The sequence below is a fragment of the Corvus kubaryi genome, unplaced genomic scaffold (genome assembly GCF_017639235.1).
Source record: "Corvus kubaryi isolate FWS band 111438036 unplaced genomic scaffold, C.kubaryi_AGA036_p1.0 133, whole genome shotgun sequence".
Lineage (NCBI taxonomy): Eukaryota > Metazoa > Chordata > Aves > Passeriformes > Corvidae > Corvus > Corvus kubaryi.
Window position 1 is genome coordinate 16,852,339 of NW_024580667.1, and position 13,075 is coordinate 16,865,413.

Genomic DNA, 13,075 nt, shown 5'->3' on the forward strand with positions numbered 1-13,075 from the left:
AAGCACAGGCTCTGTGCCTTTCTTGTCCTCTGTGGAGTAAGGTGAGTGGGTGAATGATTAGACACGGTCATTTCATTGCGCACGAATTTCTCATGATTCTCCCCAAACCAGCCTCTGGGAAAGAAGCTGACAAGCAGCCACTGTCCAGGGCTTCAAGGAAGGAAACACCATGCTGAGAGCTTTTCCCATCAGATCTCTTATTCTTGGGAGCCTAGGTTGCCTGTCATGTGAAAAGGGGAGATTTCCTCAAACCCTGATGTTTGATTACTCTGTCAATGCCCTTGAAGGACTCACGTGAACAGGTTACAGAATAACTCTTTATTAATGAAATTGTGACAGGTCAAGGTTCAGGGATTCTTGTGATAGTATCTGACTGAAAAAACCATATTCAAAGCAACATGTAATTCAAAGCAACACAGTGACAAGCTTCAGTCCTAACAAAACATAACTTGAGAAAATCATTCTGTGCACATGGAATACGGATCTTGCCCAACAGGTGTCCCTGTGGGGGAGAAGACAGGTTCACCCCGTCAACTGACCCCAGAAGTTACTCTGGAGACTTCCCTGACATCTTCCATTCTTAACTTACTTTTGTACTATATATTTAGATGGAACTTGAGTGACTTCAGCCACACTCCTTACTCACTGAAGGGTGGTCGTGCCTTGGAGGTGGGTATCTCAGTACAGTACGTAAGATAACCTTGGGATGGGGACGTGTATCAGTCCAAGGAGAGGGATTTTGCCATGGGTGCTCATTCAAGAGCTTCTTCCTTTATCTCCCTTGTTTCTCGGGTGCTAGGCAGCTTTTCAGCTGGGAAGTACCACCGAGTTCCCTCTTCTGCAAAGGTTTGGACAGAACCTGGCTGTGGTCTCCACTCTGCTCCATCCTCCATTTAGTCCCGATTGTGTTGTGTGTGGGAGGTCGGATACGCTCACCACACTCCATCCAGGGAGTAGCAACTGTATTTTTCTGTATAACTTCTGCACCGTTACCTTTTTTCTCTCAGTCACCTTCCCACAGTGCCCTCACTGACAGTACTCTCTGCAGGCACTCGACAACTTTTTTAGTCCAGCTGGCAGGACACCATGGCTGTAAGGATTGCAGGAAGTCTCTAAAGCCCTCCTAAGGGTCTGACATTTCTCTCTTTCCCTTCAAGAAAATATTCAGAAATTTTCAGGAACTGCAACACAACGTGTAGGAATGCAATGCTTACTTGACACCATGGATTTTCAGAAGCCTAGAGAGGTAATTCTCAGTTTTGGAACAGCAGAATGGCAGTGCTTTTCCATTTTTGTCTGCTGTGCATTTGGCTGTGATGAATTACTCTAGAGAAGGACAAGGATGTCAACTTTGTCCCACTATTTAATAGGAAGAATTAGGAAAGTGATGAACAGAATCTTTTTTTGATCTCTTGTATTGAAATAATGACTAATGAATTATGTGGTGAAGCCAAGGCTTCTTCTTTGAAGGTAAAAGATGTTAGACCTTGCAGCCATAAAAGAGGATATAGCTGCTTTCCTGCAGCTATTAGGTTTTGTATTCTTTTGGTTTTGTGAATATATTCAAAAGGAAATGGAAAAAAACCTATCTCTAAGGAAACAAAGATCTTCCTTCCTATTGGGAAAGGAGTCAGCAATGATGATAAATTCCTTGCCAAGTGAGTAATTTCTTCGCTTGAAAGACTTCAAAGCTTTAAAAATTACTTTTTATACCACAGAGCTTCGATATGAAATTGCATGGCTTCTTAATGGTCAGTGCTGATCTCACCCTTGGCCGGAAATGATACACAGAATGAAGGCAGGGAAAGGAGTAGTTTTGAATGAGGTGCTGCAATACTAGATCTTCCCAGAATAGCTCTAAGAGTACCCTTAATTGTATTGCACACTGACAGAAGAGAGAAGCAAGTGTTTAGGACTGCTCAATGCTTCCAGTGTTAGTTGTCATGTAATTTTCAGGCTAAGTAAATATATATAGGAAAAATGCAGGAAAACTGAACTACAATTTTAGTTTGACAGTCATACGTTGTCTGAAAACATGCCTGAAAATAACAGGACTAAAAATAGGACCATCACGTAGCATTTATTTAAGAAGAAAGTAAAGTGAGAGCTTTTATATAGCACTACTCATGAAGTAGTGCTATACTGCTCCAGCCCCACTGTGGCTGTCTCCTTAGCTCTCACATTCTTTATTTTGAGAAGTTGTTATGAAGACATTAATGCTGTGCAAATGTCAGAACATGAGCTGACACAAGTGTCATGAAAGTGCACTGCATTCTCTTTTTTGAATATATGATGATGTGAGATGCTCATCATCAGCCCACCAGTTTTTCTAGCCTCTCTGTCTTTCCAAATGTTACATATTAATCTTAGCTTAATGCTCTGGGTCCTCAAACACCTCAGAACTACATGAAGTGACACAGGACTGTGTTTGTTCGGAGCACTAATTCCTTTTGAAGGCTTTGGACCATCAGCCTTAGTTCAGGTCAATGGTTCAGCCTCTTACATGGTCACAAAGCAAAAACCCCATTTCATGTTGAATCTCCCCAAGTACCATGGAAACCACTTTGTGGAATAAAACCCAACCAAAATCTACACAACATTCAGCCTGTTAAAGCTAAGCAATCCTCTCTCCTTGTATCCTTTGAGGTCAGTGTCTTGAGACCTAAGCAGAGAGAGGAGCCCATGGGAGCTCCTGACAGAGGGGACTGACAGAGGGGACGACTGTGACAACTTCACAGGAGTGGAATATTCTGAAATTCTTCAGAAGCTTCCAACTGCTCAAGCAAGGCTGACTTTCAGCCTGGCTAGCTTAAAAAAAAATTAACAATTCACCTTGATCAGAACTAGAGTCCAATTTATTTTATACGGAGAAACTTCCTTTTCAGGAAATTTTTTTGAAGGAGACTTTTTAAAAAGTACTTCAACCCAATCTTACACAAATTGGTTCCTTACCAGCTGTATAAATTTACAATAAATACAGCATGGCAGGAAATAAAATCAAACAGTAAGCATGTGATGTGAGCGGCCATAAAGGTGACCTGGTTAAAAGGGACAAAGTACTCAAACAGGAGAAGTCTGCCAAAATTCTGAGAGAGAAATTGCCAGCCAGCCTGGGAGCTGTGAGCCTGGGGACCAGAAGCATTCTTGAGAAGAACAGCCAGCATCTCTGAAGTGCATCTGGGTACCAGGGACATGCTGAGATACCCTTAGAAAGTGCAAGCCCAAGGAACTGTAATAGTAACATCATCTGAAAAGCTCAAAAAATAGTCTGGAAAACGGGGATAACATCCTGAGAAAGAATGTATTGATAACTTCCACTGGCTGTTTCAACTGCAAGAGCAGGACAAGTCCCAAAATAGGACAGAAATCATAATCTGTTGGATGTCCCAGGTGAAAAATAGGAAGTAACTGCATCCATTGGCTGCTTGAAGTGGTGGTGTCCTGTACCCTCTTATGTATCTACAACAGAGAAATTACTTTCTATCCAAATCAGCTTCTCTTTCTCTTCCGGCACTGCACATCCTTGCCCCTTTCCTACACAGGTCTGTAAGACCCTGGACTATTGTTGGGGAAGCCTTGGTGACTCCAGACTCTGTGACATGGATTGTATCTGAAAGATACAACCTGTTGTTCTACTGTTCCCTCACGGAGCCCAAGTCTGGGACTGTCTTACCCTCCTATCTCTGGGCTGGCTGGGCCCCTTCTGAGAGCTAAAAAGCTTGGTGTCTAATCTGTACATGTAATTAACCTGTCCTAAATGTGTCTGCTGTTATATTACTGCCAAGTTTGCTTCAGTACTAACAACTTAGTTGTAACCTGTAACATATATATATATATATATATGCACACACACATAACTATCCATAAATTGCTACTACTATTGGGTGCTGGTACAACTGATTGCTGCTATAAATTTATTGTTGCTGTATCATTGATTGTTGCTATACCAATGCTGCAGATACTACTTTGTAATAGCTATATATATATATATATATTTGCTTTCTTATAGGTGTACTTGCTAATGGTGAGTTGTGTGGTGTGTGTGGTAATCTGTAATAAAGTAAAGAAAATTAGAGGCTAAAGCCTCCATGCCCTGTATATTGCGAAATCCTACGAACCCATGGTCAAGGTCTTTAAATACCCACAGGCCAGTGCCACCACATCACAACTTTAGTCACTCAACCCCAACTCATGCGCAGGATGCAAAACAGCCAGGAAAGAATAAGGAACAACACGCACAGAATTCTCTAATATCAAAATATAGCAATTTATTCAAGACACTGAATATGATCTGTTGATTCTCTCCTTAAAACAAATGAGCTACAATACACAAGGTGAATTTGAAGAAAGTGTGGGTGGGGGAGAAACAAAATAAGGGTTGATGTTGTTTCAACAGAACCTGGGAAATGCTTAAATGAGAACCAAGTCTGGCTGCAAGTCTGACACAGACAATAAAAACTGCAGAAGCCAGAATTCAGAATTTCAGTGAGTGGCTGAAAGAACATTTCTGCAATTGACAAAGAACCACATCTTTTAAAAAGGCAGTAAGAGGAAAAAAAAAGGAGGAAAAATTAAAAAGGGAAAAAGAAAAAGAAACCCAAAAACAAAGCAGACCCTTACATTTGACAAAGTGCACTTCACTTGGCTCTAAAATTAGCTATTTTTTTTTTTTTTTTAAACAAATTAAAAGGAAATTTCTAAGATGTAGCATGGGGTTAATGTGTGTATAACCCTGTAAGTCAGGCCCTTTATTGCCCCATAAGGGACCCAGTGTTTTCTACATAAAAGATTCAGTATCCTTCTAACCCACAGAGTATAGTGGTTTTTCAGAAACTGGGTTTTTTTCACTTCCAGGCCAGTTCCAGACAGCCAGCAATAATAAAAATCCAGCAAGTCTCTGGGTCGTTTCTCAATCCTGTTTGGTCACTTAGGTTTTTCCATTTCTCTTCTGTTACAAAGAACTATAAACAAAATTCTAAGAAGAAATCTTAGGAAGTCCCCTGGGCTGTTGCTTCGTGCAGTTCTGCTGCAGGGGAGTCACGGAGAGGCTCTACCAGCTCGGGAATGCGCTGCTGCTGGAGGGGAGGGAAAGTTCCCAGAAGCACAGTGCTGCAGATCTAGGCTGAGACATCCACCTTGAACTACAGCCTCGAAAAGCCTCTCCCCCCACTGTCCATGTCCCGAAGAAACCACATCCTAAGGCTAAGATTAACCTTTGCAACTACACCTTCTGTCTTCCTTAACAGCTCTCATTTTAGCTGTGGAGGGGAAGAAAAGTGAATTTTCTTAGCTACTCACATACATTGCTTTTAACTCAGGTGGTCCATATAAAAAATCTTCTGGAGCAGCAGCCTCTCTCACACATGAGCTTTGCAAACCAACTGATATTCAAATGTTGTTTCTCTTGGCTTCTTACCTCCATGTAGGAAAGCAGAGAGAAAGTGCTGTTCTGACAAATTAAAAAAATGGAAAAAAAAGGAAAAGGAACAGGCGTCACGGACACTGCCCTGTTATCTACAGTAGCTATCCTGGGAACAACTATGAAACACAGGCTGTGGAGCCAGCCAGTCATGCAGCATTGAGCAAATTAATCTCTTCAAATCCTGAGGTCTGGCCTATTCAGGTGTCACTCAAGGGACAGAGGCAAGGCCAGAGCCCCATCAGTGCTGCTCTCCCACAGACCAGCAACTTCTGCTTGTTATTCTCAGAAATGCCACCAAAAAGCAGCGTAGGAATTTAACTGTTTACATGCAGTGACTGCAATCAAATTATTGTCCAAACCGTGCTTTATAAAACCACATTACGCCTTTGTATTCAAGACTCTCGTTGAGCAAGTCCTCTCTTCTTTTAAAAAGTAGTGACTTTAAATTGGCAGGTACATGTGGTTATCTATAAAAGAGTGCAAAACTGCCACATGGTGATCTACAGCCATGCTCTTGGTGCAGAAAACTAAAACCAATGCATAAAAGCATCTAACACCAAAAATAATCCTTGATATTGCCCGGCATTCAATTATTTGAGATAAATTACAAACAAGCCTAACTATCACTAATAACCAAAATCCCACATAACTGTTTTCACCTCAGGACTGAGTAATACTTTTAGCAATTACTTCTTTCCATTCTTTTCTCCTTTCCAAAGGTGTATCTTTAAGAAATGCAGCTGAAGCTGGCAGTGGCTAGTTTCACTGGCAGGACTAAGATCCCCTACAGATGCAAGCATAACGAAAAGAAAACTCCCAATAAAAGATAGTCTTCAGATTCCATGATGATGCCTTGGGGCTCAGCAGGTCTCACACCACCAGTTCAGCCTGAGGGCTCTGGATTTGCTCAGATCAAATCAAACCTTCAGCAGCTGTGGTCAAACCAAGGGTAAGATGCCATGTTACAGAGACTTTGGGCAGGAAGGTTCTAGATCTGTTAAGAGGTCTGTGGCCTGTTTTCTCTCTCCTACAGATCCTAGCCTAGGCTGTGGGCTAGAGAAGACACCTGTGTGACCTGGCCAGTTCTGAGGATCTAAGTAATGTCTGACACCACCCCAAGGCTGCCTTATAGTTTACAGCACTTCCACTAAACTCTGCCTATATGTCCTTCTTTGCATTCACCATTTCCTTAATTAGAGTAATGCAGTCTTCAGTTGGCATCTGTGCAGGTGTCAGGGTTGCAGTAAGGAAATCTTGTCCAAAGTGGATAGGTGGTGCTTGGCAACTCTCCATGGTCATTCTGATCATTTCACCCCCTGCAACTTTATAGTGGTTTACATGTTGAGATAGAACTTATATATCCTTTATGATGTCATCACCTAATGAATTCAAGGTTGGCTCCTAAGCACCACACTGAGGACACCCTCGAGGCTAAACCTGTGTGGGCAGACAGTGAGCCTCCAAGTGCAGACCCAGAGCTTTCCTTGCAGGATGCAGCACATGCATGGCTGAGGGTGACAGCAGCACCACCCGCTGCAATGGCACAGCCGCCTTCTTGGTGTGTGTGGTCCATGGATGGACAGGAGCTTGGCAAGAGTCCATTCTTCAACAGTGACAGTGGCAGTCAACATATTTCAGTTCAACTGGTCTCATTAAGTCAGTGGTAAAACCCCAGTGACTTACTGGAATAATGAATAGTGGAAGACAGCACTGCTCAGCAAGGCCACAGGTGGCCAAACCCGTGTTCTGTCAAAATCTGAATTATCTTTAGAGGAAAGCAGATACACAAGCATTTTCTCCTGGTTACTGAAAACAAACAAAAATATGGACTAGAGAAAATGAATGCTATATTCATAGTCTCAGGCTTCTGAATCTCTTTGAATAAGTTTACATCATCAAACAGCCAAAAAAAAAAAGAAATGAGACTATGTAAATAGCTGGCTGCTGGAAAAGGACCTTAGTAAAGGACTGGTATTTTTTGTATCAAACACCATTTTTTCTTACAGCACTTTCTGAGAGAGGAGAGAAAAAGGATACTGCGCCTTTCATGTTCCCTGGACTCTGTGTCATTCTTTTTGCTTGAATTACACAACTGGTCTATTTTGTGGCCATTTTAGGCTTTTAAAACTGTTTAACATAAAAAATATTTTTTTTCCAAAAATACACTGGGTTCTTTCTGTTAAAAGTCATCTTTCTCCTGTAAAAATCTTCCCCAGCACTGCATTCTTATATAAAGCACTTATTACACAATTTGCTGAAAGTGCCCTTGAGACGCTAAGATCTGAAGCATGGAGGATTTTTTTTTCTTTTAAAGTGAGAGAAAGAAACGAAAAGGAAGATGTAGAAGAGAGGAGAAGCAGTCTGTCAAAAATTTTCATTGTCATGTCCACCTGGCTGCATCTACTATGGGCATACAGGGAAAAGAGAAAAAAAAAAGGGGGCAAAAAGAAAGAGGAGAAAAAAAAGGAAGGAAAAGTTGGGAGTGGAAGGGAGAAATAAAAGCAAAACAAAAGTTTCACCCTAAGCCTGGGATCCTCCAGGCTGTAATATTCCAGCTGATAGAAAAACCACTGAACAAAAAAAGTAGTCTAGAAAATAGAAAGTGTTGTGATTACAAAGTTGAGCATTTCATCAGTACAAACTGGTCTTTGAACGTCCTTTGGGAGAGCAACTGTAGTGTCCAAATTGGAAGGAAAAAATACAACACCACATGGAGGAGGATTTTTTTCCCTTTTGGTTTATCACAGCATTTTTCTTTTTTTTTTCCTTTTTTTTTTTTTCCTTTTTATTAATTTTTTTTTGGCACAGCTTTTTTTTCCCCAGCCATCAGAGTAAGTTCTCAGATGCAAACCAAACAGTGCAATGCCTAGCTGGTGGCTTCATGCTTCCAAGGCTGAATGTTCCAGGTGGAAACCATTCCCTCCCCCTCTGAAGTGACTGCGTTTTTACTCCTTGATGAAGGTTACGGACAAAATACAAGTCACCTGTGGCCAGGGAGAGTTGGTTTCATGGTACACTCTAACTTCGTTCAAGTTTGTACAGTTCTGGAGCTGTTAAGAATAGTTTTGAAGAGTGCTTCTCCCCACACATTCACTGCTGGTCCATTTGAAATTTCTTCTAAAACATTTCACTTTTACTTCCGCAGATCTAGAACACAAACCTGCAGAGAGAAGACCCCGCGTTAAGAACAGTTTGTGAAGGTGGTGTGGAAATCCCATTCATACACCTTGTGCACAGGGGGCCAGCCAGCTGGATGTTACACTCCCCAGCTTCAAATCAGCCTGTCTCAAGTACTGGTTTACAGGCACACAAGTAAAGGAATAAACTGAAATGGGAGAAAGCCCAAGTGAAACCCATAGATTTAACATTTAGCTGGGCTTTCATTGGTTTACAAACAAACATTTTGGTGGTACATCCCATAAGATTATGGGATCTATTCAGTTGCCTGAATATCACATCCACTTCCACTTCTGAAATATATCCAAAACAGATGCAGGCTTGGCAGGCATGACAGTGGATATGTGCCCATTTGGAGCAGCTGTTGCCAGCCAGGCATGGCACCATCTGAGATGGCACAACTAAGCTCAAACAACTGAATCATGTCATAGGTGTTCTCTTTGTTGAGAGTTGAAAAATACTGCTCCAAAGCAGTTATGTCAGCCAGCCGTGTGTGTCCTTCACAAGATGATCATGCTACAATTGAATTTTTTTAGAAGTAACATTAACAGCAAAAAAATAGTAAGGAATAATCAGTATCTCCACAGCAGTATTTCTCCCTTACCACATGACAAAATCTTTGGGCATCATGCTGAAAAATTCCTCCTTTAGCTATCCCTATTTAAGGGAATAGGAATATTCTTCTGTGGAATCAAACTCAGCCCCAGGATAACTTTGTTACAGAGTTGACTGCTATGATCTGATCTTCATTAAAAATTGACAGATAATGATAGAAACACCACCATTGTTGTTCTTGTCAAATATGTATTTAAAAGTCATTCTCATCTTCAGCAGTATTCACCTGTTCCACAAGCATTCTTCATTTCCAACAGGAATACCACCTCCTAGTATTCGAAACCTTTCAAAGCAGGAGCGTTTTTAAGACACTACACAGAGCTACTTATTTATGTCTTGAGCTGCCTCTGCCTTTGGCTCTGTCCCCAAGAGGCAAATACAGCATCCTGTTTTTTGTTGATGCTCCCCTGAAAAGAAATCTCCACCCAACCTTTGCAGTGTTTGATGATCCTTACCGATCCATCTGATGCGCTTGCTCCCACTTTGTCTCCTCTAGCATTCCAGCAGACTTCAAAGATGCCCCCGGTGCCTCTGTAGCTATGTACTAGAGTTCCGCTCTACAAAGCAAAACAGCACGCAGACGTTGGATACAGAAGTTCCCCTTCTTTTTCTGTCATGTGGCACTACATTAAAAGGGGGAGCTATTCAGGTCACCCAGCTATGGCCATCTCCATACAGTGATGGAAACTGGTTAGGAAACAGGTCTTTGATAATGAAGAGTAACAGGCTCCTCCAGAAACAAGAGGACGCTCAAGACATCTGTTTTTGTCAACTTTGTAACAGTAAAGGCCTGGGGAATCAGGCTGATGTGCTCCTCTTTAAAGTTTACTGCTAATTCAGGAGGCATCAGTATCCAGAACTACATCTGTGGCACTATGATGTTCCACTTTTCTCCAGAGTATCACCAGTCCCCTGTATCTCCTCTTCACAAAGTCTAAGCCAGGAGCATCAGACTCACAGCTGAACTCACTTTGTAACTAAATAAAAGTATCCCTAACTTAGAAGAATCAATCCACACCTTTGCTTTAAAAGCTGATGACCCAAAGCAATGTACCTATTTTCATGCACGGTACGTGTTTTAGCATACAAAGCAGACCGAGCAGAACTGTTCTGGGCGGTCACCTCACTGCACCTGAGTGACTCACCTGCCATGGATTTGTGCCAGCCAATACAATCAGGTTCACCCTGGCAGGCAGGTCATGCATGACCTAGGTACATACATTTTCCACTTAAGCTTTTGCTATTAATGTGTCATTTAAACCAGATATGCTTCACATGAGGCAAAACAGTACCTGAGTATTCCATATATGGACACATTTGTCAAAGGACCCACTGGCTAGATATTTTCCATCAGGACTAAAAGCTACACTGTAGACAGGCTCTTGATGCTTTGTTAATGTATGGATGCAGACTCCTCGGTCAACGTCCCACAGCCGAACAGTGGAATCAAACGAAGCACTGCAAGAAGCATTCAAACACAAGAATGTTGTAATTTGGGTGTTAATCAATTTGCAGTGTGATACTGTCAATTTTATAAGAGAATACCACAGGATTTTTTTCCCTTGGCTAAGCAACACATAATGTTTCAAACAGAAAAGCTAATATATACCACAGCCCTTATGTTTTTTATCTTAAGAACTACAGCTGTAGAACTGAATTCTTGTATGAAGACCTTTAGGGCCTATCTGGATGTGCTGAATGTAGCCCTAAGAAGGCCAAGCCCTTTTGAGATTCTACCTCTGGTTATTCAGGAAGGTCAAGTAAATATTGTCATTAATAGGATAAATGGTTTCAGAGAGAGCTTATTCATGGTGGATTCACATTGTTTAATGAATTAGAATTTTGTAATTCTCTAGAACTGATTCTTTTCACTTTGTTTCAGTGATGCTTTTTGCTGCATTCCATTTAAATCCCAAACTGTGGGCTTAGAGAAAGGCAAAGGAAATAATTTGCATTAAAAAAATATTAAAAGAATAACTCCAAGAAAGTGGAGTTCTTCCATGTCCACTCCCAGACTAAGGAGTAAAATAAACCAGTTTCAGTACAACTCCTCCCCAAACTGCACACCCCATGAGCTGATCAGATAATCTCACAGTACTACCATCAACTGAAACTCTACAAGTAAATATATTTCCTAAGCTCAAAGAAGAATTTTGCACAGATTTTCAAGTGGAATTTTAAAGACTATCCAAACTTTTCTCTGTTAGCTAAGAAGGCTACAAAAATCATCTGTATCTGCCCAGGTGAGTTGCACGACCCCAGTTAGAAACCATTACTGCCTGAAGGGGTGCCACCAGCCTCAGGATTTTCACTCCTAACACCCTGATGCTGGATGTGAAAGTGCAATGCCAAATTTAAAACCATTTTGTCAAAGCAGCTGAAAAGTTAAATATCACATGATTCAATTTTCTTTCTTTTTTCCCTTTCCTTTTTCAAATATGAATCCTTTCCCTTTGTATCCATCCCCCTGAGTTACATACACAGATACTTTTTAGTGGAATTGTCTGCAGGAAGACTGATGGCAAAGTGATAGTAGGGTTACATGTCAGAAAGATGATCCTTCTTCTTGGCAGGCAAGAAAAAGAGGTGTATTTTTTACCTTGCTAACATGATGTTGGAGTTTGGGTTGCTGGTGCCTGGTCCTGTAGGGCTCCATTTGATAGTATAAATCTCTTTGCTGTGAGCCTGAAGATCATGTACACAGGTATCTTGCTTCATACTCCAAATCTAAGTCAGAGAAATAATGAAGGGGGAAAACGGCAACATTATTAATCTCTTCTCAGCTGTGTTATTTCAGTTCTGTGTTATTCTTACCATTTGTTTATTTGAGATCTCGACTCACCTGAATACACATAATTTATTAATACAGCAATTTGGCACATATATTAAAATAACTCCAATAGGGGAAAAAGTTACATATTTAATAGCATTTATTCAATAGATAAGAACTAAAGAATTTCTGTACCTCCCAGAGCCAGTAACTATTTTCACACAGAAGTGTAAGTTAATCTATTTGAAGAAGTTTAACTTGAATTTTATTCACACATTGCAACAGCAGTCATTTTAAAGAATGAGAAGAAAATTACAGCCTTGGCCTTCTCAGGGCTACTTAGAACACAGCAATTTTCTCTTATGCCAGTAAAATTTTCCATTTCCTCCTGAACTCCATTTGTCTTCCTCATGTTTTTAACAGTACAGAAGGTGGAAGACAGTCAGCTGTTTCTGCAGTGTTACATGACCAAATACTTCAGTGTGAGATGAAGAGTAGGCACAATATAGATGACAGGTAATTTAGCACCCCTTTTCTTCAGCTAACTGAGAAAATAAGATGAAGGAATTCACAGCAGGGAAAATAACTCAAATTTAGTCAGTCAGTTTCAGAGAGATACCAAAAATGTAGTAATGATTTAACTCAGTTGTTGTAAGTCTGCACCATGAGAGGAATGATGTGCTCTTATGCTGAATTCCCATCAGTGTACCTGAGACTGCTTTTGGAAATGCTACACAAAGCTCAGCCATGTTCTATGGCTGACAGGCAGCATGTTCCAAGAAGTTACAGGAAAAGATCATGAATTCCAAAAATAGAGAAGAAAAAGAAGTTGGAGAGGAATGATTTATAAAGGAAAAGGAAGAAGAATAATTGCCTTAATTTGGAGCACTTGAAGTCTCCATCACTGAAGGTTTTTATAAACACATGAGGCCAGGGATAGCAAACCACTATCCCTTGTGCCAAATTCAGTGGTCAGGAATTTGAACTGAGCCATGGTGGTTTTTAAAACACAGCCTGCAACTGGGCACCAAAAAGATGTGCTACCACTGGGTCAGGATGTTTAAGCAGAGCAAGAATAGTTACGCAATACT

The 13,075-nt window shown here is 41.0% G+C and overlaps 1 protein-coding gene across 4 annotated transcripts in view; it reads right to left on the reverse strand.

Annotated features, from left to right (window-relative positions):
• Positions 1–4,243: 4,243 nt before the first annotated feature.
• TBL1X (transducin beta like 1 X-linked) overlaps positions 4,244–13,075 on the reverse strand; it is a 191,909-nt gene continuing 183,077 nt past the window's right edge. For all 4 annotated transcript variants that reach the window (XM_042038089.1, XM_042038078.1, XM_042038092.1 and 1 more), the window contains 4 exons: positions 11,814–11,941; positions 10,507–10,672; positions 9,670–9,771; positions 4,244–8,582 (listed from right to left, as the gene is read on the reverse strand). In XM_042038089.1, coding sequence (XP_041894023.1) covers positions 8,556–8,582; positions 9,670–9,771; positions 10,507–10,672; positions 11,814–11,941 — 423 coding nt within the window. In that variant the 3' untranslated portion in view covers positions 4,244–8,555. The remainder of the gene's footprint in view (positions 8,583–9,669; positions 9,772–10,506; positions 10,673–11,813; positions 11,942–13,075) is intronic.